The 26,189-nt window shown below is 43.2% G+C and overlaps 1 protein-coding gene across 1 annotated transcript in view; it reads right to left on the bottom strand.

Annotated features, from left to right (window-relative positions):
- Myrfl (myelin regulatory factor like) overlaps nucleotides 1-26,189 on the bottom strand; it is a 120,343-nt gene that overhangs the window by 73,495 nt on the left and 20,659 nt on the right. Inside the window, exons 2-5 of the mRNA XM_087901975.1 lie at nucleotides 15,775-15,865; nucleotides 6,107-6,174; nucleotides 5,774-6,017; nucleotides 5,155-5,246 (exon numbers count right to left, since the gene is read on the bottom strand). Of these exons, the coding sequence (XP_087758101.1) occupies nucleotides 5,155-5,246; nucleotides 5,774-6,017; nucleotides 6,107-6,174; nucleotides 15,775-15,865 (495 nt within the window). The remainder of the gene's footprint in view (nucleotides 1-5,154; nucleotides 5,247-5,773; nucleotides 6,018-6,106; nucleotides 6,175-15,774; nucleotides 15,866-26,189) is intronic.

Raw genomic sequence — 26,189 nt, 5'->3', positions numbered from 1 at the left:
GATAGCCACAAATAGCATAAAGTATCTTGGGGTAACTCTAACCAAGGAAGTGAATGACCTATTTGATAAGAACTTTAAGTCTTTGAAGAAAGAAATTGAGGAGGATACCAGAAAATGGAAAGACCTCCCCTGCTCTTGGAATGGGAGAATCAACATAGTAAAAATGGCAATTCTACCAAAAGCAATCTATAGATTCAATGCAAGTCTCATCAAAATCCCATCAAACTTCTTCACAGACCTGGAGAGAACAATAATCAAGTTTATATGGCAAAACAAAAAACCCAGGATAGCCAAAACAATCTTATACAATAAAAAAACTTCTGGAGGCATTACCATCCCTGACTTCAAACTCTATTACAGAGCAACAGTATTGAAAACAGCTTGGTATTGGCAACAGAGAAGTAGACCTATGGAATCGAATAGAAGACCCGGGTATTAACCCACAAACGTATGAACACCTGATTTTTGATAAGGGAGCTAAAGCTATACAATGGAAGAAGGGTAGCATCTTTAACAAATGGTGTTGGCATAACTGGATGTCAACCTGTAGAAGAATGAAAATAGATCCATATCTATCACCATGCACAAAACTCAGGTCCAAATGGATTAAAGACATCAACATTAATCCGACCACTTTGAACCTGATAGAAGAGAAAGTAGGAAGTAGTCTACAAGACATAGGCACAGGAGACCACTTCCTAAGCAGAACCCCAGGAGCGCAGACAATAAGAGAAACAATAAATAAATGGGACCTACTGAAACTGAGAAGCTTCTGTAAAGCAAAGGACACTGTCAGTAAGACAAAAAGGCTACCTTCGGACTGGGAGAAGATCTTCACAAACCACTCATCAGACAAAGGTCTGATCTCCAAAATATACAAAGAACTCAAGAAACTAGACACTAAAACTCTAATTAACCCAATTAAAAAATGGGGTACTGAACTGAACAGAGAATTCACAACAGATGAACTTCGAATGGCTAAAAAGCACTTAAGGTCATGCTCAACCTCCTTAGCGATCAGGGAAATGCAAATCAAAACAACTTTGAGGTATCATCTTACACCTGTCAGAATAGCCAAACTCAAAAACACCAATGATAGCCTATGCTGGAGAGGATGTGGAATGAGGGGAACACTCATCCATTGTTGGTGGGAATGCAAACTTGTGCAGCCACTGTGGAAATCAGTGTGGCGGTTTCTCAGGAAACTGGGAGTCAGCCTCCCTCAGGACCCAGCAATTCCACTCTTGGGAATATACCCAAGAGATGCCCTAACATACTACAAAAGCATTTGTTCAACTATGTTCAGAGCAGCACTATTTGTAATAGCCAGAACCTGGAAACAACCTAGGTGCCCCTCAATAGAAGAATGGTTAAAAAAGGTGTGGAACATATATACATTAGAGTTTTACTCAGCGGTAAAAAACAATGACATCTTGACTTTTGCATGCAAATGGATGGAAATAGAAAACGCTTTACTGAGTGAGGTAAGCCAGACCCAAAAAGAGGAATATGGTATGTATTCACTCATAAGTGGATTCTAACCGTAATTAAAGGTCTTTGAGCCTATTATTCGTGATCCTAGAGAAGCTAAAAAGAAGGTGAACCTGACGAAAATCATGTAGCTATCCTCCTGGAGATTGGAAATAGACAAGAGTGCCAGGTAACCTCGGGTGCATGGGGGGGTGGGGGGGCTGTTGGAAGGGGAGAGGGTTAAAGAGAAGGGAGTAGGGGAGGAATGGGGAAAGATCGGGGGACTGGGATGGGGGGGAGGGAGAATGGATAGATATGGGATCAGGGAAGTATATACCTCAATTAAGGGAGTCATTTTATGGTTTACAAGAGACTTGAGTATAAAGGGGATCCCAGGTCCAAGGAGAGATCCCCAGATTGTTCTCTGGACAGAGAAGAGGGTGCCTGAACCGGCCTTGGCCCACAACCATACTGATGAACATTTTGCATATCACCATAGAACCCTCATCTGGCGATGGAGGGAGATGGAGGCGGAGACCCACGTCGAAACACTGGACCTAGCTCTCTAGGTCCAAACGAGAGGCAGAAGGAAGGAGAACATGAACAAAGAGGGCAAGAGCAGAGGAAACTTTCATCCGACGTTGGATGGCGATACAGACGGAGACCCATATTGGAGCACCGGACAGAACCCTCCACGGTCCAAATGAGGAGCAGAAGGATGAAGAAAATGAAAAAAGAAATCAGGACTGCGACGGGCGCCATCACCCACTGATACAAGGAGACTGATCAAATGAGAGTTCACCAAGGCCAGCTGGACTGGAACTGAATGAGCACGTGATCTAACCAGATTCTCTGAATGTGGCCGGATTCTCTGGATGTGGCTGGCCCGGAGTCTTTCTGAAAAGCCATTGACAATGACACTGGGACTTGTTTCCTCTGCATATACTGGATTTTTCGGATCCAGTCTGTTTGGATACTCACCTTCCTGGACCTGGAGGGAGTGGGGAGGAACTTGAACTTCCCACAGGGCAGGAAACCCTGACTACTCTTAGGGATGGAGAGGGAGGAGGAGAGGGAGTGGGGGAAGTGGGAGGGTGTTGGGAGGAGGGGCGGAAATGGAAACTTTTATAATTTAATAAACTTAAAAAAAAAGAACATTTCTCAAAATACTCAGCTGAACAGGGAAGAGCCACCCTGCATGTGGGTGACAAGATCCTATGGGCTATGGTCCATGACTGAACAAAAAGGACAGAAAGAAATGGGGGAGGGGTTGGGTAATCATATTAATTTTGTTCCTCTTCCTGACAATGGATAAAACAGGACCACAAGCCTTGGACGTGAGTTGTCATAGCTTCCCCACAGTGATGGTGTCTACCCTCAAACCGTGAGCCAAAGCAAACTGCTATTAGCTTTTATTAAATTGCTTTGTTAGGCATTTTGAAAGGACACAAGAATAGAGCTCATACATTGCAAAGCCTTGTTGTTGATATAGAATATCTTACTCATTAAAGAAACTAAAATCTGCAACCCTATGCCTGATGCCAAGACTAGTGCAGGCTTCTCCTTCCTGTCGAGCCTTTGGTCTCTGCAACACCAAATCCAACAGGAGCTCTCCACTTGTATACCAAAATGTATACCAAAACTCCAACACTATGGCGTCTGGATTAGCTAAGTCTTTATGTTTCTTTTTCTTTTCTTTACTTTCTTTTTTTGACCTGGAAATTGCTTGTTTTTCATTCTCAGACAGTTGTCTGGAACCAATTACTTTTAGCTGGCTTTTCAGTGACCTTTAAAAGGGACTTAAACAAGGGATCCAGGACGTCCTACCTGCTGGGACATTTCAGGTGCTCTTCAGAGCTTCCTTTGAAGAAGGTGAAAAAAAAACAATGTGAATTTTTAAGACTGTGGCAAAAACCATCGCAGAATGAAACTTAATTCTTGGATGGCCGAGATTCATGGAGCAGCTATCTGGCCTTTTGAGAAACTCTTGGAAGATCTGAGTGGCCTGCTATGTATCACCAGGAAGCTGGGTCAACCGCAGAAGACTGGACAAATGTCCTTCAGCTGGCTGCAGATGTGATCAGTAGTCTAGCTGTGGGGTAAATGCAGGTATCTAAAGGAACTCGGGTAACCTTGCATAGAAAGGTAGACAGAGGGTTCTACATCCAAACACAGGGCTTTAGTAAGCATTTCATGCATCAAAGGACTGACTGCTTATGGTCACGGATCAATAAGAGAGGAAACGAGGCAGGGAGAGGGTCAGCTCATACAGAACAGGATGCCCGAGGCAATTCTAACATTGGCACTCTCAGGGATGACCACATGTGGGAACTGACTTTGAAGGTGATGTCATGGTCCACAGAAGCAAACAACGAAGCCACATACACATGTGCCCATGCCAAAGCTGCAGCCAGTTTTCCCTGGAAGGGTCCTTGCCCACCACAGGTCAGAGGCAGCAACCCCAGTTGCTAGGAAACAAGTACCTCTTTCCAAGCGTCTGAGGGTTTAGGGACAGGAATAGGGACAGGGGCATAGAGGAAATCCTGGGTTTCTCCTAGAGACAGAGCATGGTATTTATACACCAAATTTGGGCCACCGTTCACACTGCATGCATCTGAATGTTTACAGTAACAAGGAGAATTGGCCTAGAGTATTATCCCTTTGCCTAAAAATTCTAACATTTCCCTTCATATCCCAAAAGACCAAGCTATTCCTGACTCTATCATTTTAAGCTCAAAACAAATGAGCTACTTGTTATATAAGATAAATAACTAGTTATATAAGATAAATAACACCCATTTTAGGCATCGGGTGATTTTTTTTTGGTTCTTTTTTTTCTCAATTGTATGTGTGGTGTGCGTGTGTATATACATGGCCACATGTGTGCAGATGCATGTGTTGTATGCGTACATGTGGAGGCCTGAGGTTGGTCTGAGGGGTCTTCCCCCATTGCTTTCCAACTTTCTCTCTGAGGTGGGGGTCTCTCAGTTGCACCCAGAGTTCTGACTGGCCAGCTTACTCCTGGGATCAACTGTCTTCACATTTAGCGTGCTAGAATTACAGGCTGGCTGCTACAGTTATCTGGCATTCCTGTGCATTCTGGGTATCTGAACTCAGGTCCTCAAACTTACAGCGTGAATACCTAGTGCTTTAACCACTGGGAAATCTCCTCGGTCTAACATCAGATGTTTTTAATGAAATAGTTACGAAATCATCCTACAAACTAGTAAGGATCCAATTTGATGTGAGTAATGGGGGAGTTCAACTTCTCCCCACCGCACCCCAACAGCCCTCCACGTCCATCTCCCACACACACACCTGAAACACAGGCCGACTTAGATCCCAGCCCAGATTCACCGATCTGAACCTGCATTTTACCAAGATCCTGAGTTAGCCTGTGCACAATAAAGCTACAAACGATGGCAGGCAACTAGGAAACGGGCAGCCAATAGGCTCTTGAAAGCTCTGTGTGTTCCAGCTCCCCAGGCTTGGAGCCTGCGTCCTCTGAGATGCAACGCTCCTGAAATAGAAAAGACTACATCCCCAGAGCCATTATTCCTCTTCTACAGGATGGAACAGAGCTGTGTAGGCTGTTGAGGGGCAGGGGCAAAAGGGGTCAAAAGCTTTGACACAGCAGCCAAGGCTTTCAGGCCTCGACTTCCTCACAAAGTCGCTCTTGCTCACTTGGACTGAAGTGGTGGGCCCACACGCGGCGGTCCCCGTAGTCCTCTTGTATCTGCGCATGCTTCCTCTTCTTTGTCGGAGGCAATGAGGCGCTAAAGACAAGAGACCAAAAGGTTGATTAGCGCCTTTGCTTGTTGCATGAAAACAAACCCAATTTCCCCGGTCTTTTCTCTCCGATTTCCTTAGTCTAATCCCAATTCTTTAAGGTTTCTTGGGCCCTGCTACTCTGAACTGTAATCTTCCTATGTTCGACCCAGCGAAGATCCACCCGCCTGAAAGATAAACTAGCAATAGCATCAAAGCAGAGAGGACTCAGCCTGAATATCCAGGAGTACAGTCTACATCTGAGACTGGAGTACAGCGTAAGGCAGCGGTTCCTTGTCTCGCCACCTGGAGTTGTTCTACATGTTCTGGACATGTTAACTTTTTGTTAGAGGAGGACCTTTAGTTGCGGGGATTTCCTATGAAAACTGCCTAAGCCAAGAACATTCGGGCCTCAAGGTGCCCCGTGTGCGTCTCCACACTGCCACCTGCTGGACAGGCTGCCGCGGTCCCTGCTGGGCCCTCCAGCTGTGGATGCTGAGGTGGTTCATGATTAAATATCTTAGTGATCCTTTACCCAGGAACGTGGCACAGAGGCTGCTGATGGTAAGGGCCACTCATGCCCAGATGGGAAGACCCGGTTTGGTGGCAGGAAGTATCGGGGTGCCTGGAGTCCAGGTAGCCGTTGTGAAAGCCGCTGTGGGTTTGGCTGGACATGCTCTGTGGTGCGTGCTCAGGCAGCAGCCCGGGTGCCGTGGTGGAGTGGAGGAAGGTGGCGGGGATCCTCCCTGCTGTAAGCCTCGGGGTCCCGCAGCATGCGCCTGCGGGAAAGACAGGAGCGACAGGTGCCTCTCATTTGCACCACCCAGGCTTGAGTCAGCCGTGCAAGGCGCTGTGTGGATGGACTCACCTTCGACCTGTGGAGGAGAGCGAGGGTCCGAGGCAGAGTAGGGCGGGGTGTCCGGGAGCTGCCTTTGCCTGGGGAATAGAAATACTACATTTGGTCTTGCTCCGTTTCGTCACGTTTCATCAAGCGAGGCAACCCTCTGTGTGCAGCAGAGGGGGAGAACCTGAGCTCCTCCAGCTGCGCCCAGTGGGACTGGCTGCGCTTTGAGTACCAGCTCATCTCTTCAGGTCTCCAGCCCCTACCCACCCCGCCCCTACAAAATGGCAATCATTACCACACACTCTTCACAGTACTGTGAGACCTGGGGACGTGTCCACAAGCCTGTACTGTAACGCTCCGAACTTAGTGTTCAATAGAGTGTAAAATGTTACTTCTGAAGCAAGCAGTGGCCTTCCGTCCATGTAAGGGTGAGGCATCCCACACTCTTGGGAGATACGCAAAGGTTCCACAAAAGGAACCATATTCTAGTATAGCCGGGCAGTGGTGGCGTACGCCTTTAATCCCAGCACTCAGAGGGCAGAGATGTGCGAACCTCTGTGAGTTCAAGGCCAGCCTGGTCTACGGAGGGAGTTCCAGGACAGGCTCCAAAGCTACAGAGAAATCCTGTCTCTGAAAAAAAAAAAAAAGATTCTAGTATAATACAAAGATGAGAAGAGTGTGTTTTAATCGTATTTGGGGGTGTGGAGGAGGAGGAGGGAGGAAAAGTCAGAGAGGAGAAATGGAAAAGTAGTGAGGTTGGGATATAAAGACAGATATGTGTGAAAATGGCTCATCTTAAAAGGTAATTTTTAAATACAAAAGTTTTTTTTTAATTTTTTAATGTTCAGATTGGCTCTTTAAAGTTTATTCTTTATGTATTAATTCTTTATTAATAAGGAAGAGAGTATTTATCTTTATCGATGTAAAGGAATATAAAGCATAAATACTAAAAGGTTTAGAGCACCTGGACATAGACCACAACAGACTTTCAATAACACAGTGGCAGATGAGATAAAATAGTGGGATCTGATTAACAGAGACTGCCTGGATTTGGGGGGACACATTGTGGGAGCCCACGGGTGACTCAGTTTCCACCTGGAGTCATTTCTGACTTAAAGGAGTCATTTGAGTTCAAGCTTGCCTGCTCTGCTTTTTGCTATAACCTTGAGGGCTGTGAGAGACTTCTGATTTAGCCCATGAGAAAAAAACACTCTATCTAGTAGAGCGTATACTGCTGACGACAAACCTCAGGAACATCAAGACAGAGAGTGAGGCTGCCCCGAGCAGCAAGCACGCGCTGGAGAGGAGGCTGTTCACTCAAGGACAGGGAGGGTCTTGTAGCTAGACACTGACCGTCTGTGCCGTGCTTTGTTCTGCTCTTGGATATAAGCAAGCTCTGAAACAAACTCGGAGCTGTTGGGCTGCTTTGGCATGACCAGACAGACCGCCTGATTCTATCCTGTCTTCTGCTTCTTTCATCTTGCTTTTCTTTGGCCTCGAGCATTCCCTATCCGGGAACCCTAGATGACTTTGTAGGAGCGAGCTCCTACAACACATCAGGACATAACATGGAGAAGTCTTGTCAAAGTTCCAGAACAAAGCTCGGGACACTAAAGTCACCTGAAGCTTCAAATCCTGAAGTGTGGAGCTGGGAAGAGAATTGGATGAAGGTATAAGGAACAACTGGACCCTTAGGTCAGCGTCCCCCGCCCCCATTCACCACTCCAAAGTTGTAAGCGGTTGTTTTCTGAGGAAACAGAGCCAGGGAGGTTGCGGCACAGGGTGGCCAGCACAATCAAGTCTGTTGGGACAACATGGAAGGATGCACTGCACACTGAATATCGAGGCTGAGACAACCCTCGGCGTGGAGAACTTGCTGAGCATGCTAGGCACTGTGTTCTAAGGCCTCCAAAGGAAAAGGAAACGCAAACACTGAACTGTAAGAGCCTTCCTCAGCTCTGCTTTGCACATGTCTAAGCAAGTTTAACACAAGGAAGAAAGTGGAAGAGTTCTCCCAAGGAACACGGAATGTGATGGTGGATACGGAGGGGGCACAATCTTTCACTAATTTGTGATGAAAAAAATGTATGTATGAGTGCATGTGTGTGTGAGTGTATGTATGTATATGTGTATGTATGGATGTATATATGTATAAGTGCATTGTGAGTGTATGTATGTGTGTATGTATATTTGAATGCATTGTGTATGTATGTATATATGTATGTGTATGTGTATATGTATGTATGTATGAGTGCATGTATGAGTGTATGTGTGAATCTATGTATATATGTATATTTGAATGCATGTATATGCGCATGTATATATGTGTGTGAGTGTGTATATGTATGCATGAGTGTGTGTGTGTGTTTATGTATTTGTCAGAGTGTGTGTGTGTGTGTGTGTAGGCCTGAAAAAGATGTCAGATTCCTTGGAGTTAGTTACAGGTAGTTGTGAGCTGTCAGATATAGATGCTGGGAATCGAACTTGTACCCTCCGAAGGCCACTGAGCCATCTTCCCTGACCCGTCCCCCATTTTAGCAATTTTTATTGGAAATCAATAGCCCTCCCTATCTGATCACTGTGCAGGGAAGTCTACCCTTTGAACGTGATGACCTGCATACAGAACTTACACAGAACAAAGAAGCAGCACACACTGCCAGAAAGCTTGTGACATTAAAGCCAGGACAGACCCTGAATAAGGACTGCGGGAGAATTACCAACAGCTGTCCTGCCTCTGAAAGGAATGGTAAGCTCCTGCCAAATCTGGTCTTCCAGCCGGTGGAAACTTGAAGTTACGGAAGGGCATCACTACCCAAAGACACTGGAAAGTGAACAAAGACAACAGGATTCTCGAGAGCCAATGAGATTCCGAGGAAGGTAATGGCGGGCAGTGATGGTCCGTTTATAGCTCTTAACTGACCAAAACTGAATCGTGAAGCATCTAAAACGCCAACACAAATTCAGTTTTCTAGGCCTGAAGAACCATAAAAGAGAGTTTGGAACAAGCAAGAATGTTGAAAACTTAATGGGGGGATCTTGGAAAAGACAGGGGGTACCCAGAGTCAGAGTCAGCCCAAGTATCTTGCTGACTCCTGTGCTGTTCCTTCATGTGGCAGGGAGCCAGTTCTCAGGAGAGTGTCCACAGTTGGTGTCTGAGCAGAACAACTGCCTGTCAAGACAAAAGTTACCCACTGTTCTGAGAAATGCGTAAGCCCCTACCTATACCCAGCAACTGCAATATGTGTTGGTGGTTTCAACCGATTTTAACTTTCCCATTTCATCCTCACAGTTTGCCGTCCCTCCCAAAAGCAACACAGCCACACCTTTATCTTACTACATAGTACGTAAGGCCCATGCTCAGTGTGTTGTACGTGTTTCGGACAATGTTATGGTTCTTCCCAGAGAAGTTAAAGAAAGTGAGTACTAACTTCAAAATTAGACAAATGGTCAAAAACACAAAGGTGGTGGCAATACACACAGTTGTTTGGAGTTGGTCCACACTTAAGCCCCTCCCTCCTCACGCTCACAGTGACAAGGGTCCCGGCTACATACATTAGGCTCTTTGGGGCCTTTGTGCTCTGAATTTGTGTCTTATTCCAAAGGGATTTCTATAAACCAGACAGACACCAGAGAGTGAGGATCACATGGGTCACTTTCTGACTGACTGATCCTGTCTCTAGCTTCTAGAATGTATGACTATGAAAAAAAAAAATCAAGAGATTCTTAGCAACCGGCAAAAATTTACTAATTTGCCTTCTAATCTCTTTCCTTTGGGGCATACACTCTGCTTTGCCTTTTGGAGGATTAATGGAGAAACACGACAATTTGGTGGTTGGGGGCTACACAAAGCAAGAGGAGACCACGGAGACTTTACCTTCCAGTGGCTGAGGTCATACGTGCCTGCATGGTGTTTGCACACTACCCCAAAAGCCACCAGTATAACTTTCAGATGGCAAGTCTGATCAAGTCCTAGACTTACGGACCGCGTACTATGCCAATGACTCCATGAGACACCTTGCAAGACCCACGCACATCAAAGCATGATCTTCATGTGATTACCCTGGTAAGACTATCTACAGTTCAGGAGCCCAGCTCCCATCTTTTTTTGCAGTGACACCCTGTCCTTCATACGCATTAGCTCTGAAGCCCCATAGCTTGGCATGGCTTGGTGCAGCTCTGCACAGCTCAGCACAGCTCGGTGCAGCTTGGTTCAGCTCAGCACAGTACCTGCTCCAGACTTGGAACTCCATCATAAGTATGAAAGATTTTTCTAAAAATTAGGAACATGATGTGTATGTAAATTCATGCATCAAGAGAGGGCTGTCACCACCACCAAATCCGAAACAGTAGGCTTCCCCTGCTCCTCACTTTCTACTTATCTTACCCCCCGTCTAATGTGTCTTCATCTCATTCAAGAGCTCCAGACCACCCGCCATGGCCTCTCTGTTCCCACTGAGAGGCATAGCAGCACTGGCGTGCCAAGAGCAAGGAGATGGAAATGGTTTACCCCAAGAGTCAGCAACAGGGAAACGCATTATCCGTAGGGAATTTCAAACCCACATCAGAGCCTATAAGGATTCCGTCTGCTTTCCATTTCCTTCCAAATGGAACCCCAGTCCTGGAGGGGGACAAAACTGGGTGCCCTGCCAGGACAGACTGCTCTTTGTCCTTCATAACCTCTCAATGAAGAATCCATCTGCTTCGTTCATAACCGTAGCTCATGGCCCAACTATAAAATAGCTATTATAACTGATGTTTCCTGTAATCTTAACGAGCACGCTATAGTTCTCCCATGTGGACTTACGTGTTAAAGATATATCTTAGCAGCGTGTGGGCACTGCTCCACAGTACCTAGAGGTAAACACCTGCCAGAGTGTTGCTGAAGTTTGTATCTACTGCCCTGGAATGAAGATTTTCAAACAATGGCTCTGAAGACATGTCAGTGGTTAAGATAGCCCAAGAAAGCCACTTTACCACAGGAAGACAAGAAACACAATAAGGAAGATGCCACCACTCCCCTCTAGGCTATTTGCAAGCTGCAAAGCTCTGACTCTCTTGGCACCCCATTTCTGCTGCGCTAGACACAGAGGCCCTGGTCTGAGATCCTTTTCTGAGCCTGGCACTGAACTAAGTCTTGCATCCCTAGAGAGAAAACCTAGGCTAAATCAGTGCCCCGTTCTTCCTCACCCAAAGGGAATTTGTAAAATTAATTAAATAATTAAGTAACCTATAATAACGCGTAGGATTACTCTGATAATCTGATCTGCATTAAAAATATGGAAAGAAAACTTTGGTGAAGTACCAGGCTGCACTTGGACTACTTGTCAGACATTAACCTTGGGCGTACAGTGCATTATCATTAACCTTGGTTTTATTGTGGACAGTAGCACTCTGCATTTTAAAGCCATGGCTTGGATCTCTTTTGAGACACACTTTTCAATGGATCACTGCAGACACTTCTAATGTATTTCCTTAGGTTTCATATTTCTCCAAAATATTCCCCCAAAAGCAATTAGTCTAAAAGCTACCAGTAGAAGAAAGGATGTGTGAGCTAGCGCTAGGCAAGGTTTGATCCCAGCTTTGCTGCTATCTGGAGCTTTACTGAACCCCTCTGGACCTCAACCTCCTCCTCTATGAACCATAGAAACAAATGTGTGGCCTCAACCACATAGTTAAGTGTAAAAAAAAATAGTGCCCACTGCTCATAGATGCTCAGCAATACCCATTTCCTTGTCTGCCCCACTTCAGCCGGCCCCTCAACCCACTTTCAAAGACAGAGTAGATTCTACTGGGAAAATCAGTCGGAATCTCCATGGCAATGGCTGATGCTGTGGGTGGATATCTGTGGTTCTACAGGAAGGCTCATGATTGTCATGGACACATCTCAGTGACGTGAGGACCCTAGGACACATTCAGACTTTCCACATACGAAGGTGTTCCTTTGAGTTAGGTTTCTGTTTATATCCTTCACCCCAAACAGCTGTTGTGTTCCCCTAAATGTGAAAGCTAAAATACCTAGCTCATAGAAAGAGAATGCGGAAGGGGACTTAGTAGGCCCTAAGAAGAGGGTTGGGAGTAGAGATGGGAAGATTAAATGAGATATAGCAGGACAGGAGAGATAATTCAATGCTCTACAACACAGTGCAGTAACTATTCACTAAATAACCACACACTTCAAAATAATAAAGAATATGTTGAATGTTCCCACCATAAGAAAGCGTAAACATGTGAGGTATTGGGTATAACAATTACCTGGATTTGATCTGATCATCATACATTTTATACAGTACTGTCACTGTCCCCATAAACACAGACGATTATGAGTCAACTTAAAACATGAAGTTTTAAATTTTCTAACCAGACTCCCCAGGGAAAATGAGAAAAGAAAGCATTGATATGAGGAGCAACCATATCACTAGAGTCTTTGAGGAATAGGGGTGATGATGAGAAATTCCTCCAACCCTGTGTGGCCATTAATTTGATGACTTGAATGAAATGGACCAACCTCCTTAGGGAAACTCACAAGGAAAACGTTCCTGGGTGCTGTTGGTGCTGTCTGTGTTGTTGATGTCCTTGTTTGAAATGAGTGTATTGCCCAGGCTGGTCTCTAATTTGTGAAGCTCCTGGCTCAACTTCTGAGTAGTCAGGTTTACAGGTGTATGCCATTGTGCCTGCCTAGAAATGACGCTGATGACAGTCCCGAGTCTACACACTCTTCCACTCAGATAATGATGCTGATAGTCCTGAGTCTACACACACTTCCACTCAGATAATGACGCTGATAGTCCCGAGTCTACATACACTCTTCCACTCAGATAATGATGCTGATAGTCCCACGTCTATCCACACACTTCCATCCAGGTAACTTAAGAAGGAAAACTGCCTGATTGCTTGAAATAAGCTATAATTACTCCAGTTGCCTAGCCATACAATTCAGTGTAAGCAAGGAAAACTAAGGCTTTGTGTTCTTGTGAACACAGGATTAAGTGCTCAACAAGCCAGGTGCAGCGATGCACGCCTTTATTCCAGAACTCAGGAGACAGAAGCAGACAGATCTCTGCGAGTTCATGGCCAGACTGACATAAAATATTCACAAATTAGAGCTAACAAGATTTTAAAGTACAGAATATTTTTCAAGTTTTCTAAATCAAAAGAAAGAATTCCTAATTTTTAAGAATAGACATAAGATTTGAAGAATAATCTATCAAGGAAAACATAAGAATAAATGGCAAAGAAACATACAAACTGATGCCCTAACATCACAAAACATAAAAGCATAAAACACAATGAATAACTACAAACTTGTTAAGAAGACTACTTTTTAAAAATTGATATTTCAGACAAGGAGAGTGAAACAACCGGATAACTAATAGATGATAACAGAAAAATAGTATGGTAGCAATAAAGTATTTTTACAGTTGAGTTTGCATTTACAACAACACAAGAAAGCAGTATTTATGTTATATATTTTACTCTAAAGATGTTTAGACTCTTGCTCAGTGAGAAAGAGTACTTTTTTCACAAGCATGAAGACCTGAGTTTGGATCCCCAGAACCCATGCAAAATGTGAGGTGTGTCCTCATGCACACACCTATAACCCAAGCACCACGTGAGGCTGAGACAGGAGACTGGCTGGTGCTTGTTAGAAGCCAGACTAGCTCTAGGTTCAGTAAGAAGCCATGTCTCAAAAGAATAAGGCCGAGGGTGACCGAGCGGGACACTTCCTCCTCCTCCAGTCTATGCATGCATGTGCACGCACACAAAAATAAGGAAATCAAAATCATACATGAAAATGTATATAAGATAATTTTCGTGATATGAGAAAGCATAACTAATCCAAACATCATTGAGTTTAGGAGTGGTTAAACAATGGTGTAAGCATTTAGTGAGATCTTTCTCAGAAATAAAAGGAATGAACTGATGTGCAAAGGCATTTAACTGGAAGACAGCAGACTCAGAAAGTATCACATGGTTTCATCTATTTGACTTTCTGGAAAAATTGAAATCATAGAGACAGAAGAGAAATCAGTGATTACCAGAGGCTAGGGGAACTGTTCTATATTATAACTATAGTAGTAGTCTATGAGATTATCAAAACTCAGAGCTAGATCCAAAGAGTGTTGCGTTTGTAGTCTGAAGAGATGGTTCAGGGGTAAAGAGCACTGATTGCTCCTCCAAAGTTGAGTTTGCATCATCCACCTTGGGTGATTTACAATCCCACAACCCACCCAGGGAATCCAATGCCTTCTCTCACCTCTGTGGTCACCAGCAGACATACGGTAAATACTCACCCAAACACACACACACATACACACACACACATGTGCACATAAAAAAATTTTTAAGTGCATTGAATTTTCTGTATAGAAGTTAAAAGTAAAAGAAATCTGGAGCTTGGTGTGACAGTACACACCTTTAAACCCAACACTTTGGAGGCAGAAGCAGGTGGATCTCTGTTCACAGTTAACCTGGTCTTTCAGGACAGCTTGGGCTGTTACACAGAGAGACCCTGTCTCAAAAAACCAACAAAACAAAGCCAGAAAAGAAAGACATCTGTAATAGCTAGATTAACATCAGAAAAACAAGCAGAAATGTGAATATAAATTTCTTTCAAAAAGTTAAGGAAATTCATAAACACTATGCCAGCCTGACCAAGGAAAAGACATTACTGACAACAAGAGCAAAAGGAAAATCATATTACAGACCCTGCAGATACTAGAATATAATACAGAGGAGCTGGAAAGATGGCTGGACAGTTAGGAATACCAAATAATACTGGCTGTTCTTGCAGAAGATCTGGGTTTGGTTCCCAGTACCCACATGATGGATCACAGTCATCTATAACTTTGGTTACAAAGGAGCTGATGCCCTCTTCTGCTGTGGAATAATCCTCCTATACACTGTAACGATTTGTCACTTGAGTTGGCTGATTGGCCAGTGGCCAGGCAGGAAGTACAGGAAAGATGACTAGACTAAGGATGATTGGAAGAAGGGCAGAGTGAGGAGAAGCTGGCCAGACTCAGAGAGAGTGAGATGGGCATGCTGCACTGAGAAAAGGTACCACCATGTGGCAGAGTGTAAATAAGGAATGTGGGCTAACTTCAAATGTAAGAGCTAGTTAATAATAAGCCTGAGCTACTGGTCGAGCATTTGTAAATAATATTAAGCTTTTGTATGGTAATGTGGGAAGTAGCTGCTGGGTATTTGGGACTGAGCTGCTCCAAGACAGGAAACTTCTGCCTATAATCTTCTGACCTCTGCAGGTACCAGGCATGAACATGGTGCACATACATGTACAAAGACAAACACTCATGAACATAAAAATAGTTAAAATATATAGTAGGGAATTATAAAAACCTATGACCTAGATAAAATTAACAAATTCATTGAAAACCTCAAATAGCCTAAGCTGGCACCTACCCATAAATAACTTGAGTATCTCCTTATCTACTAGAGATACTAAACTGGTTGCAAATGAAGGGATTTGGAGCAGCAAGAATAACCTCCACAAAGAAAAACACCAAGCCCAGGTGGCTTCGTTGATGAAATCCGCCCAACTTCCACAGAAGAAAGAAGATTAATTCTACTCAAGATCTTGTAACAATCAAAAGCAAAAGCAGCACTCTACAGATCATTCAACTGTGTCACAATTTCAAAAGCATCTAGTGGGGAGTGGTGCCACCCTTACTTACAAGGCTCCTAAATCAAAGTCATTGCCCAAGAATTCTTCCAGCAGACTCGTATCCAGGGCTGGGTTCTCCAGAGTACCGCTGGCTCCCTGAGCTGCAAAGGGAAATGCAAAATCGTGAGACCCATGACTGTCTCATGACTAACACCTTGACAGGCAGATGCCCAGACTTACAAGACAAACAAACAACACAATGCATTTTCTGGGAATGTAGTCTTTATTCCATTTAAATACCTCCTTCAGAAATCTCTTCAGATCACCCTTTCCAGTAAGACTAAGGCTGGGGTAGTGTTCTTTTATTAGCTCCTGTGACACTGATCACTTGCTTTGTGCACCTCAAAAACCTCTCTTCCTCCCTTCCACCCTATCTTTCCCCTCCCCTTCCCTCTGCTTCTCCTTTCCTATACCCCTTCCTTTAAGGAGACATCTGTGTCTTTCTTATTTTATGCATGAGTATCCAAGGCATATAAGAAGTAAGCAACAATCATTTGTTTGGTAGATGAGCAAATAACGGATAAATACATGAATGGATAGATGGATACATACGTGACTGGCTTTTTGATTGGTTTGACCAATATACGTTCAATGCATTCTTTACATTTTTGTTAGACTTCCTAAAATATGACACTTCTGCCCTTCTCCCTGACTTACAAAGTAAAAAAAAAATTAGCTCTTGCTGATGATAGCAAATATTATTAGAAGTTTAAAAGAATCTAAAATGCAGTGTAAAAATAATTCTCATAAGGAAGACAAAAACATTCTGTGGATTAGTGAGACAGTTCAGCAGGCCAAAAAGAGCTCTCTGGGCAAGCCTGGCCACCTGAGCTCTCTCTGTGAGCCTGACCACCTCAGTTTGATCCCTGGAAACTATGGAGCAAGATGGGAAACATTGTCTTTTAACCCCCATACACACCCACCTACCTTCACACCCATACATCACACATACACAGTAACTAATAAACACTTTGCCAGCAGTTAAAATTATTTAATACTTAGCAAACTCAAGAGAAAAAAAATAACCAGAACATCAAAAGGATGGTTGGCTAAAATAAAACACAAAATTAATTGTTCATATATAAACAATGCCAGTTAACATTCAGATGAATACAATGAATACATTGAAAATAACTGGTGTGGGAAGTCCTTCTGTCTATGTGCTGCTTTTATTGGTTAATGAATAAAGTTGTTTCAGCCAGTGGCTTAGCAAAATAGAGCTAGGTGGGAAAACTAAACTGAATGCTGGGAGAAAGAAGGTGAAGTCCAGGAGAAGTCATGTAGCGGCCCACAGGAGACAGATACCTCTGCTGCAGTCCACCGGAATCTTGTCGGTAAGCCACAGCCACATGGCAATACACATATTAATAGAAATGGGTTCATTTAAGATATGAGTCAGCCAGAAATACGCTTAAGCCATTGGCCAAACAGTATTGCAATTAATACTGATTTCTGTGTGATTATTTCTGGTCTGGGTAGCCAGGAGCAAACAACGAACAGAGACAGTCCCTGTCCCACTGTTAGGAGTCCCACAAGAGGACCAAGCTATACAACTCTATAACATATATGCAGAATGTCTAATTCAGTCCCATTCAGTCTCCCTGGTTGTCAGTTCAGACTCTGTGAGTTCCTATGAACTCCCCCAATAAATAACAAAAAGCCTAAAACACGAAGCATACATTCAAGAACACTTTTTAATTTGTTCCTTATTTTAGCATATTACATAATAGGTTTCATTATGACATCATCATACTCTTAATTATTACACTAGGACAATTTTTTAACTAAAAATCTCCATCCGAGGACTAAAGATGAGATTTAAATAACTGGAGAGACCTACATTATTCTTTAGCTGAAACACTTAGTATTACAAAGCTTTTAGTGGGCATTACTTAGCGTGCCTGCCAATGACACTGAACCTTTGCTGAGACGGCTCCTCCCTCTCACAAAGCCTCTTGTGGCAGCACATTTACAACACACAGCCTCCACAGTCAGAATCAGGCAGAACCAACCAATTTATTGGCCAGTGACCAACTCAATTATTTCAACCAGTAATTTGAATGAACCGATTTGAGATTCAGTATTCTAGATGAAGTCATACAATAATGAGGTGGAAGAGTAGATAATAATCTAAATATTTCTGCTGTTTGCCTATTTAATTTTTTTAAAACTTTCTGAGTCCTGGCTATTCCAACTGCATGCCAAACTGTTGGTCACACACAATAACCCCCTTTTAATTTGATTTCAAAATCCCCATGTAAATCAAATGTTCTCCACATTAAAGTGTTTTAAAATAATTTTTGAAAGTGGCAACAGGGGAAGGGGGACATTTCAGGGCCAGGTAAAAACCTGGCACAAGGGAATCTCCCAGGAATCTAAAAGAATGACCTCAGCTAAGACTCCAAGCAATAGCAGATACATGGCCTGAACTGGCCGTCTCCTGTGGCCAGACTGGTACCTAACCCAATTGTCATCCAGCAACTGATAGAAACAGATGCAGAAACCCACAGCCATACATTAGGCTAGCTCCAGGAATTCTGCTGAAGAGAGGGAGGGAGGATTGTGAGAGCCAGAGGAGTCAAGGATATCACAAGAAAACACATAGAAACAACTAACCTGGGATCCTAGGAACTCACAGAGTCTGAACCGACAACCAGGGAGACTGAATGGGACTAAACTAGACGTTCTGCATATATGTTATAGAGTCGTAAAGCTTGGTCCTCTTAAGGGACTCCTAACAGTGGGACAGGGACTGTCTCTGGCTCTTTCACTGACCCTACTCCTGATATAGGGTGGCCTTGCCCAGCCTTAATACATGGGGAGGTGCTGAGTCTTTCTGCAATTTGATACGCCATGTTTTGTTGATAATCATGGAAGACCTACCCTTTCCTAAACAGAAACAGGAAGAGTGGATTAGGGGGGTGGGAACAGAGGGGGTTGGGGGAAGGGCTGGGAGGAGAGAGGGGAAACTGCAGCTGGGATAATAACAAATAAATAAATAAACTTATTAGAAAAAAATTTTTTTCTTCCCAGCTGGATGTAGTGGTGCACTCCAAAGGCAGAGGCAGGAGGATCTCTGTGAGCTCAAGGCCAACCTGGTCTATACAGTGAGCTCCAGGAAAGTCAGAACTACACAGAGAAACCCTGTCTGAAACAAACAACTAAAATATCCGTTCTTTAGAGGAACAAATATACAAAACAACACAGGGGGGGAAAGTAAGAGCTATATGCACGGACACCTTGAAGAGACATAAGCTATGTGAGATAAAGCAATAGTATTAAAATACATGTAGTTTTACTGCATGGAAAACTATATACTTTGACCTTAGTTATTCGGTGAACGATGGCTGGGCATCTGGGGAAACAATCTCAATCTCTGCCTTGCTTCAGCATCAAATTCCAGATCGGTCAACCATGGCCACATGAGAATAAAATCAGGGAATACATGTGACCATAGTCATGTATGATCATGAACATGTGAGTATAGTTCTTATGATCCTGAGACAGATCAGAATTTTCAACTATGTTATGGAAACCAGAACAATAAAGAAATACAAGAGTGAATTTTTCTTTATGAAAGTGATAAAAATTATCATTTTTTGTAATGAACATATACTGGTAATTTCTTTTAAAAAATCATTTTATGTAGTTTTGAGGAGGAAAGAATTTTTAACATTTTTTAAAATAATTGGAAACCTGTGGAGAAGTAAGAAAGCAAAGGAACTCAGAAATACACTTCACCCAAATTCATGGATATTAACATTATACTACTGCCTTAGTTTCTCTGTCTGTCTGTCTGTCTCTGTCTCTCTCTCTCTCATTCTCATTCCCATACTCCTCACACAAACACACACACACACACACACACACACACACGCAGGTATATATCATACACATACATATAAAGGCATTTATCTTTAAAAACTAAAGCAAACAAAATTACACACATCTTCCTATCAGGCCTTTCTCAGCCCTTAAACATGCAGCCTTGTATCGGGTATTTCAGTGAACACTGTGAAGTATAAAAACACTATTTTCACAACTACAATTCATTCATGAGAATCAGGAAGTTTAACATTGATACAAGTTTTTAATATAGCTTCCGTGTCTATTCAAATTAATATTAATATAGCTTCCGTTCCCATTCATATTTTACCTATCATCCCTGTATGTTACCTATGGTAATTTTTTCTCTTGCCCAGTATCCAGTCCAGGACTGTCAGAACTTTTAATATTTATGTTTTTGAAAGCACTGGCTAGTTGTTTTGTGAATTGACTAGGGGAAAGTAATATAAGCAACAGAAGTTGGAAGCTTGGACAATGAGATGATATGTCCTAATGCTAATATATATATATATATATATATATATATATATATATATATATATATATATAATCTCAGAGTCCATCTCTCTATTTTTACTAGTCAGACTTCTGCTGCTATAGCTAACAACCTGGGACAAGCTAACTTTATAAAGGAACATGGTTTGTTTGTTCATAGTTTTGGACTTGCAATGGCTTGGCACTGGTGCCAGCGAGGCTCTGTGACGACTTTCTTGGGGGCAGAGTACCAAGCAGCGCTTTCTACCAAGGGCTATGAGAAGGGCCACACACATCCAGGTCTGTATGTCCAGTTCCTGTTCCTTTTCTTACCAAGTCACAAGAGACCAATCATGCCCCCCCACGTGGCCTTATCTGGCCTTTCCCTTTCCAGGGGCCTCATCTTGAAGTACCACAGATGGATTAAGTCTCCAGCTTTGCAGTTCTATTAGCACGTAAATTTGGAAAAACAAACCAGAGCACTACTTAAATCTGAGCCAGTTAGAAAGAAAATTAGTTTGGGCTGGAGAAATGGCTCAGAGGTTAAGAGCACTGGTTGCTCTCCCAGAGGTCCTGAGTTCAATTCCCAGCAACCACAACCATCTATAATGAGATTTGGTGCCTTCTAGGCATACATGCCAGAACACTGTATACAGAATAAATGAATAAATCTTTAAAAATAAGAAGAAAGAACAAAATTGGTTCAATGTATTAGTGACTTTTTAACCCTCATTTCTTGACCTTGAAAGAGTTCTTTAAAACTGGTATTTCTGACAGCATAGAAAAGCATTTGAAATTCTGCATTCCCTCTAGTTGCCGTCAAGTTACTTTTGTTGTATTAAGTTCAAGTAAAATTAGTATAATATATGTAATATTTATTAGCCAAATATTGTGCTGCATAGCTGTAAGCGTAGGATGCAGGGGCAATGTATGTTTGAGGCCAGCCTGGGCCACAGAGTGAAATGCACCTTTTGAAAAAATATTTATTTTATTAAAAATTTATTCTATTTACTCATTTCTCTTTCTCTCTATAGATATTCAGGAAGATAAAAACATGTATATTGCTATTAACATTGGCTTAATTATAGAATTTAAGATAATGTTTCATTATTCAGAAACAGCTATTTTATACTTTGGAACAATTTGTTGCACAACTTTGTATACAATGTTATTTTTAAGACAGTTTTAAAGACAAGTTGCCGGAATTCTCAGAAATAAAGACGAAGTCTAAAATTACTTGCAGCCTTGGAATAGACAGAACTTCCATTCATTCTTGTTTCCAGGCCATGTATAAAGCGTCATGGCGGCCAAGCACGGTGGGCCTCACCTTTAAACCTAGCACACCCGGGGCAGAGGAGAGCAGACCTCTCTGAGTCTGCGGTCAGCCTGCACTACAGAGCGAGACTTGCCTCAAAACAACACATAAATAAACTAACTAACACATCAGTAAATAAATGGAGAGGTGACTCTGAGGTTAAGAGCGCTGGCTGCTCTTGCGGAGGATGCAAGTGGAGTTCCCGGTAATCAATCAAATGGGTGGGTGGCCCACAGCTGCCTGCAACTGCAGGCATGCAGGGGATGCAACGCCCTCTTCTGGTCTCTGTGAGCACCTACAAAAAGGGGGCACGCGCTCACACAAACACAAACGCACCGAAATTAAAAACAATCAATAAAATAAATAATAAATAAAACAGCAACACAGACCATGCATTTAAAGTGTGAACATAACCGCTCCACCAGTTTCACAGTTCTGAATACAAAGCAGGACGATTTGAATGAGACGTCCCCTATGCCCTCGGATATTTGACCGTTTGGTCCCCTGTTGTGGCGCTGTTTGGGGAGGTCCAGGAAATGTGACCTTATTGTAGGAAGTGCGCCACTGAAACTGGGCTCGGCGCTCTGAATGCCTCCCCCGTTGGGGTTTGCTCTCTTAGCTCCCCGCTCAGGTTGTAAACTGTGAGCGCTCCGCTTGCTGCTCCAGCTGCCTTGCCTGCCTCCTCCACTTCTCCATCATCAACTCTAACCTTCTGAAATCGTAAGCCCAAAGAAACTCTTTCTTGTCTAAGTTGCCTAGGTTATGTGGGTTTGTTTTTGTTTTGTTTTGTTCTGCTTTGTTTTTGGTTTCGGGTTTTTGATTGTTTTCTTGTTTACTTTTTAATCACAAAACTATGGGTGGCACACACTCACAATACACACTGAGAAATATAAATAAACTAATTAATAAAACGCCATCACGGATTATGCGTTTAAAACATGAACAACATGAAAATTCCTCCACCAATGTCACAATCTGGAACACAGAGAGAAAAGGAAAAGGCCCAGCTATTTTGTTCAAAGCCACAACTGACAGAAATGGAACGCACAGCGAAAACTCACGGCAGTGGTGGATGTCATATCCAAGCCCTAAAGGAAATGTTGTCAAGTGGACTTTAACATTTGGAGGCTTTATCATTAACTAACACAAAAATGATTATTTACTAAGTTTAATAAAAGGAAAAATGTGTTTTGACCTTTTTGATCTATACCAAAAAGAATTGAACAATCAATGTCAATTCTAGTGAATACTTTCCATGTATTCATATACACAGATACATACGTGTATGGTTTAATGATTGAAAACTCTTATATGCACAGATACATATATATATGGTATAATGATTGAAAACTCATATACACAGATACATACGAGTATGGTATAATGATTGAAAACTCATATACACAGGTACATACGTGTATAGTATAATGATTGAAAACTCTTATATACACAGGTACATACGTGTATGGTATAATGATTGAAAACTCATATACACAGGTACATACGTGTATGGTATAATGATTGAAAACTCATATACACAGGTACATTCGTGTATAGTATAATGATTGAAAACTCATATACACAGATACATATGTGTATAGTATAATGATTGAAAACTCTTATATACACAGGTACATACGTGTATGGTATAATGATTGAAAACTCATATACACAGGTACATACGTGTATGGTATAATGATTGAAAACTCATATACACAGGTACATACGTGTATAGTATAATGATTGAAAACTCTTACATACACAGGTACATACGAGTATGGTATAATGATTGAAAACTCACATCAAGGCACAGCACTGGGGGAGAAGTCTGATGATGTTTTTATAATTAGAACGATCCCACTAGTGCTGGGGATAAAATAAGATGTCATTGCTTTGGTTATATAGCCTACTATGTAGAGCAGCGGTTCTCAACCTGTGGGCCATGACCCCTTTGGGAGTCAAATGACCCTTTCACAGGGGCCATCTAAGGCCGCTGAAATACCGATATTTATATGACAATTCATAACAGCAGCAAAATTACAGCTATGAAGTAGTAACAAAAATAATGGTATGGTTGGGGGTCACCACAATGCGAGGAAACAACCATATTAAAGGGTCGCAGCATTAGGAAGGTTGAGAACGACTGTCCCAAAGACCAGGCAACCAACATCCAGAAGCTGCTGTCCCTGGGTTGAGCTAAGGCGAGTAATTGACTTGTAATGGGCAGCTTTGCTGCAGTCAGCTGCTCCGGGCTGACACAGATAAACAGAGGCGCGCACAGCCGGAGGAGGGGGGATCGTCTTTGGCAACTCGCAGCATCCATTCTGTGTGGCTCACTTTGTGATGCAGTATATTTTGGGTTTTCTAGATAACAAAATTCTCCTATCTTTAGGCTCCGAAACAAGGTGAGTGTTGTTTTATGGCTTTGACCAACAGTAGGAAGTCAAAGGCTTCTCTCTCATCTTATTACAGACTGAAATAGTCGCTAGATAGTTGAATGAGGGTTTGATATATTTCGTGGGTTCTTTTCCCAGCTGTGGTTTAGATGTGCAGGTCTTCGGCTCTTACCCACACCAACGTCTTTTACGGTTTTGTGCTGGCTTCACAAAAGGAAAGCGAAGGCTTCTCTCTGTGTGTTCTGGAATCATGATGCCAGAGGAGAAGAAACACAACCAACTCTACTTATAGGCACGTGGTTAAGAGTCAACGGGTGGGACACGTCACAGACGTTTCCTGCATTTATCGAGGAAAGAGATCCCTAAAATCTATGCTGCTCCAAACTAGTACCATGGCCTTTAGACTTTCACTTGACTTTGAAGAAAGGCTGGGTAGGGTACAGACTACAGCATGAATTGCGTTCTCTTCCATTGATTCAACTAGTGTCTGCTAAGTGCCTGCCATATCCCAGGCACTGTACTATGTGCTGGATATATAGGAGCAAAAAAGGAAGCAAGAACCTTCCACGGGGGCCAGTGACATGACTCGGCAGATAAAGGCGCTTGCCACCAAGCCTGATGACTTGACTTTAGTCCCCAGAGAATACATGGTTAGAAGGAAGAAGTAACTCCTTCCTGAAAGTTGTCATCTGCCCTCCCCCTGCATCCTGTGATGTATGTACACACACACACACACACACACACAGGGGAAAAAAGAGGAAGAAACAGGAATCTTTCAGGTATCTCCCTAAGCAAAGGTCGGCTACGACAGCCACAATGCATAGAAGCAGTGCGGAGGATACAGTCAGTCAGTGATGGAAGTGTAACAGGACAGTGTGACAAGCAGCCTTCCAGGACATTCTTCTGATTTTGAAGCCTCCCTGAGGCAGAAGCCAGCTATGCAGACATCAAGGAGGGCGCATGCTGGGTAGGAGGAGTGGCAAGAACAAGAGCAAGGGGGTTGTGCTGTGCCGAGTTGGAAGCGGATCCTCTCAGGGAATAGAGCACAGAAATGTAGAGATGATGAGATCAAGGCTACAGAAATCTTTGGAAAGAGATGCCTTGTGCTTCACGTACACCTTCAAAGGTCCTTTTGGCTGCTTTATGCAAAGGGACTTTAAGGGAAGAAGAACAGTGGGGAGATGCACTTGAACGCTACTGCAGCTTTCCAAAGACCATCAGAAGTTAAACCTTTCACTCTGAGCTTTGCTAAATGTCATACCTTACATTCCTTGTGTCCATGAATCTTTATCTCAGTCCTGGGCTGTGGTTGTCAGTACTACCCGACTTACAAGGATCGGGATTGCTGGCAGAGACAGAGGATTCTGTGTTTTGAGAGGTGGGAAGAGTAGGGGGTGGTGAGAGCGAGCTCAGAGTCAAGCCAGAAGGCTGGGGAAGTAGTTTGGTTGGTAGCGTGCTTGTCTAGCATGCTCAAAGCCGGGGGTTTGCTTCCCAGTGCTGTTTAAACCAGGTATGGCGGTAAATGCTTGTGATCCTAGCAGGGCAGTAGAGACAGGAGGAGGAACATAAATTTAAAGCCATCCTCATCTACAAAGGGAGTTTGAGGCCAGATTGGTTTATCGGAAACTTCGTGTCGAAGCAGGCCTGGGTTGGCTCCCCCTTGCCACTTACACACTGTGAGCGACTCTGACAGCTGCCTCTGACGGCAATGCCAACCCACCGCTGAGAGGGCTCGCTGCTTCTCCTGCTTCGCTGGGCTCTGGACAAGCCAAGTGCTAAGCAAAGCAGAAGGAAGGAGAAATCTGTTTGGTTTCACATGGAAGTTCCTGCTGGTGTCCCATCTGCTTTATAGGGTACCCATCCCCTAACACACACACACACACACACACACACACAGGAGGCGGAAATAGCGTCTCTAATCCTGAAGGTTTGACCAGTACCCCATTCATTCTTTACTGTCCGGCTCCCCTTCCCAGATGGACACGGGAGACAGACCCTGTCTGACAAGGCTTAGCCAAGCACCATAATGAACTACAAAGAGATGATCCCTGCTGTAGCCAGCTTTCTCTAGGACTCCGGATCACATCTGTGCTTTCCAGACCCAGAGGAAATAACTCAACAAGATAAATTCATAGTGTCAGATAAAACTGTTTTAGGGGATTTCACACACAGAGAGCAACTCTCAGATGGCTCTTAAAATAAATCTTGGGCTTTAAAAAAATAATCACTTTGCTCTAAATGTCTTAAACACTTGCTTAGAGCACCCAGCTTGCATATCCCTCCTCCCATCGGGCAGCTCATTTGCATCCTGGGGTCCACTTGCTTCTGTGTGCGTGCAGTGCGTAGGCTTCAAGACCAAGTGCACCGCCAAGGTACCGCTCACAGGTGGAAAAA

This window comes from Myodes glareolus, chromosome 26, assembly GCF_982192425.1.
Source record: "Myodes glareolus chromosome 26, mMyoGla1.1, whole genome shotgun sequence".
Taxonomy (NCBI): domain Eukaryota; kingdom Metazoa; phylum Chordata; class Mammalia; order Rodentia; family Cricetidae; genus Myodes; species Myodes glareolus.
Note: the sequence above shows the minus strand (reverse complement) of the source record. Positions and strands in the feature narration are given on the sequence as shown.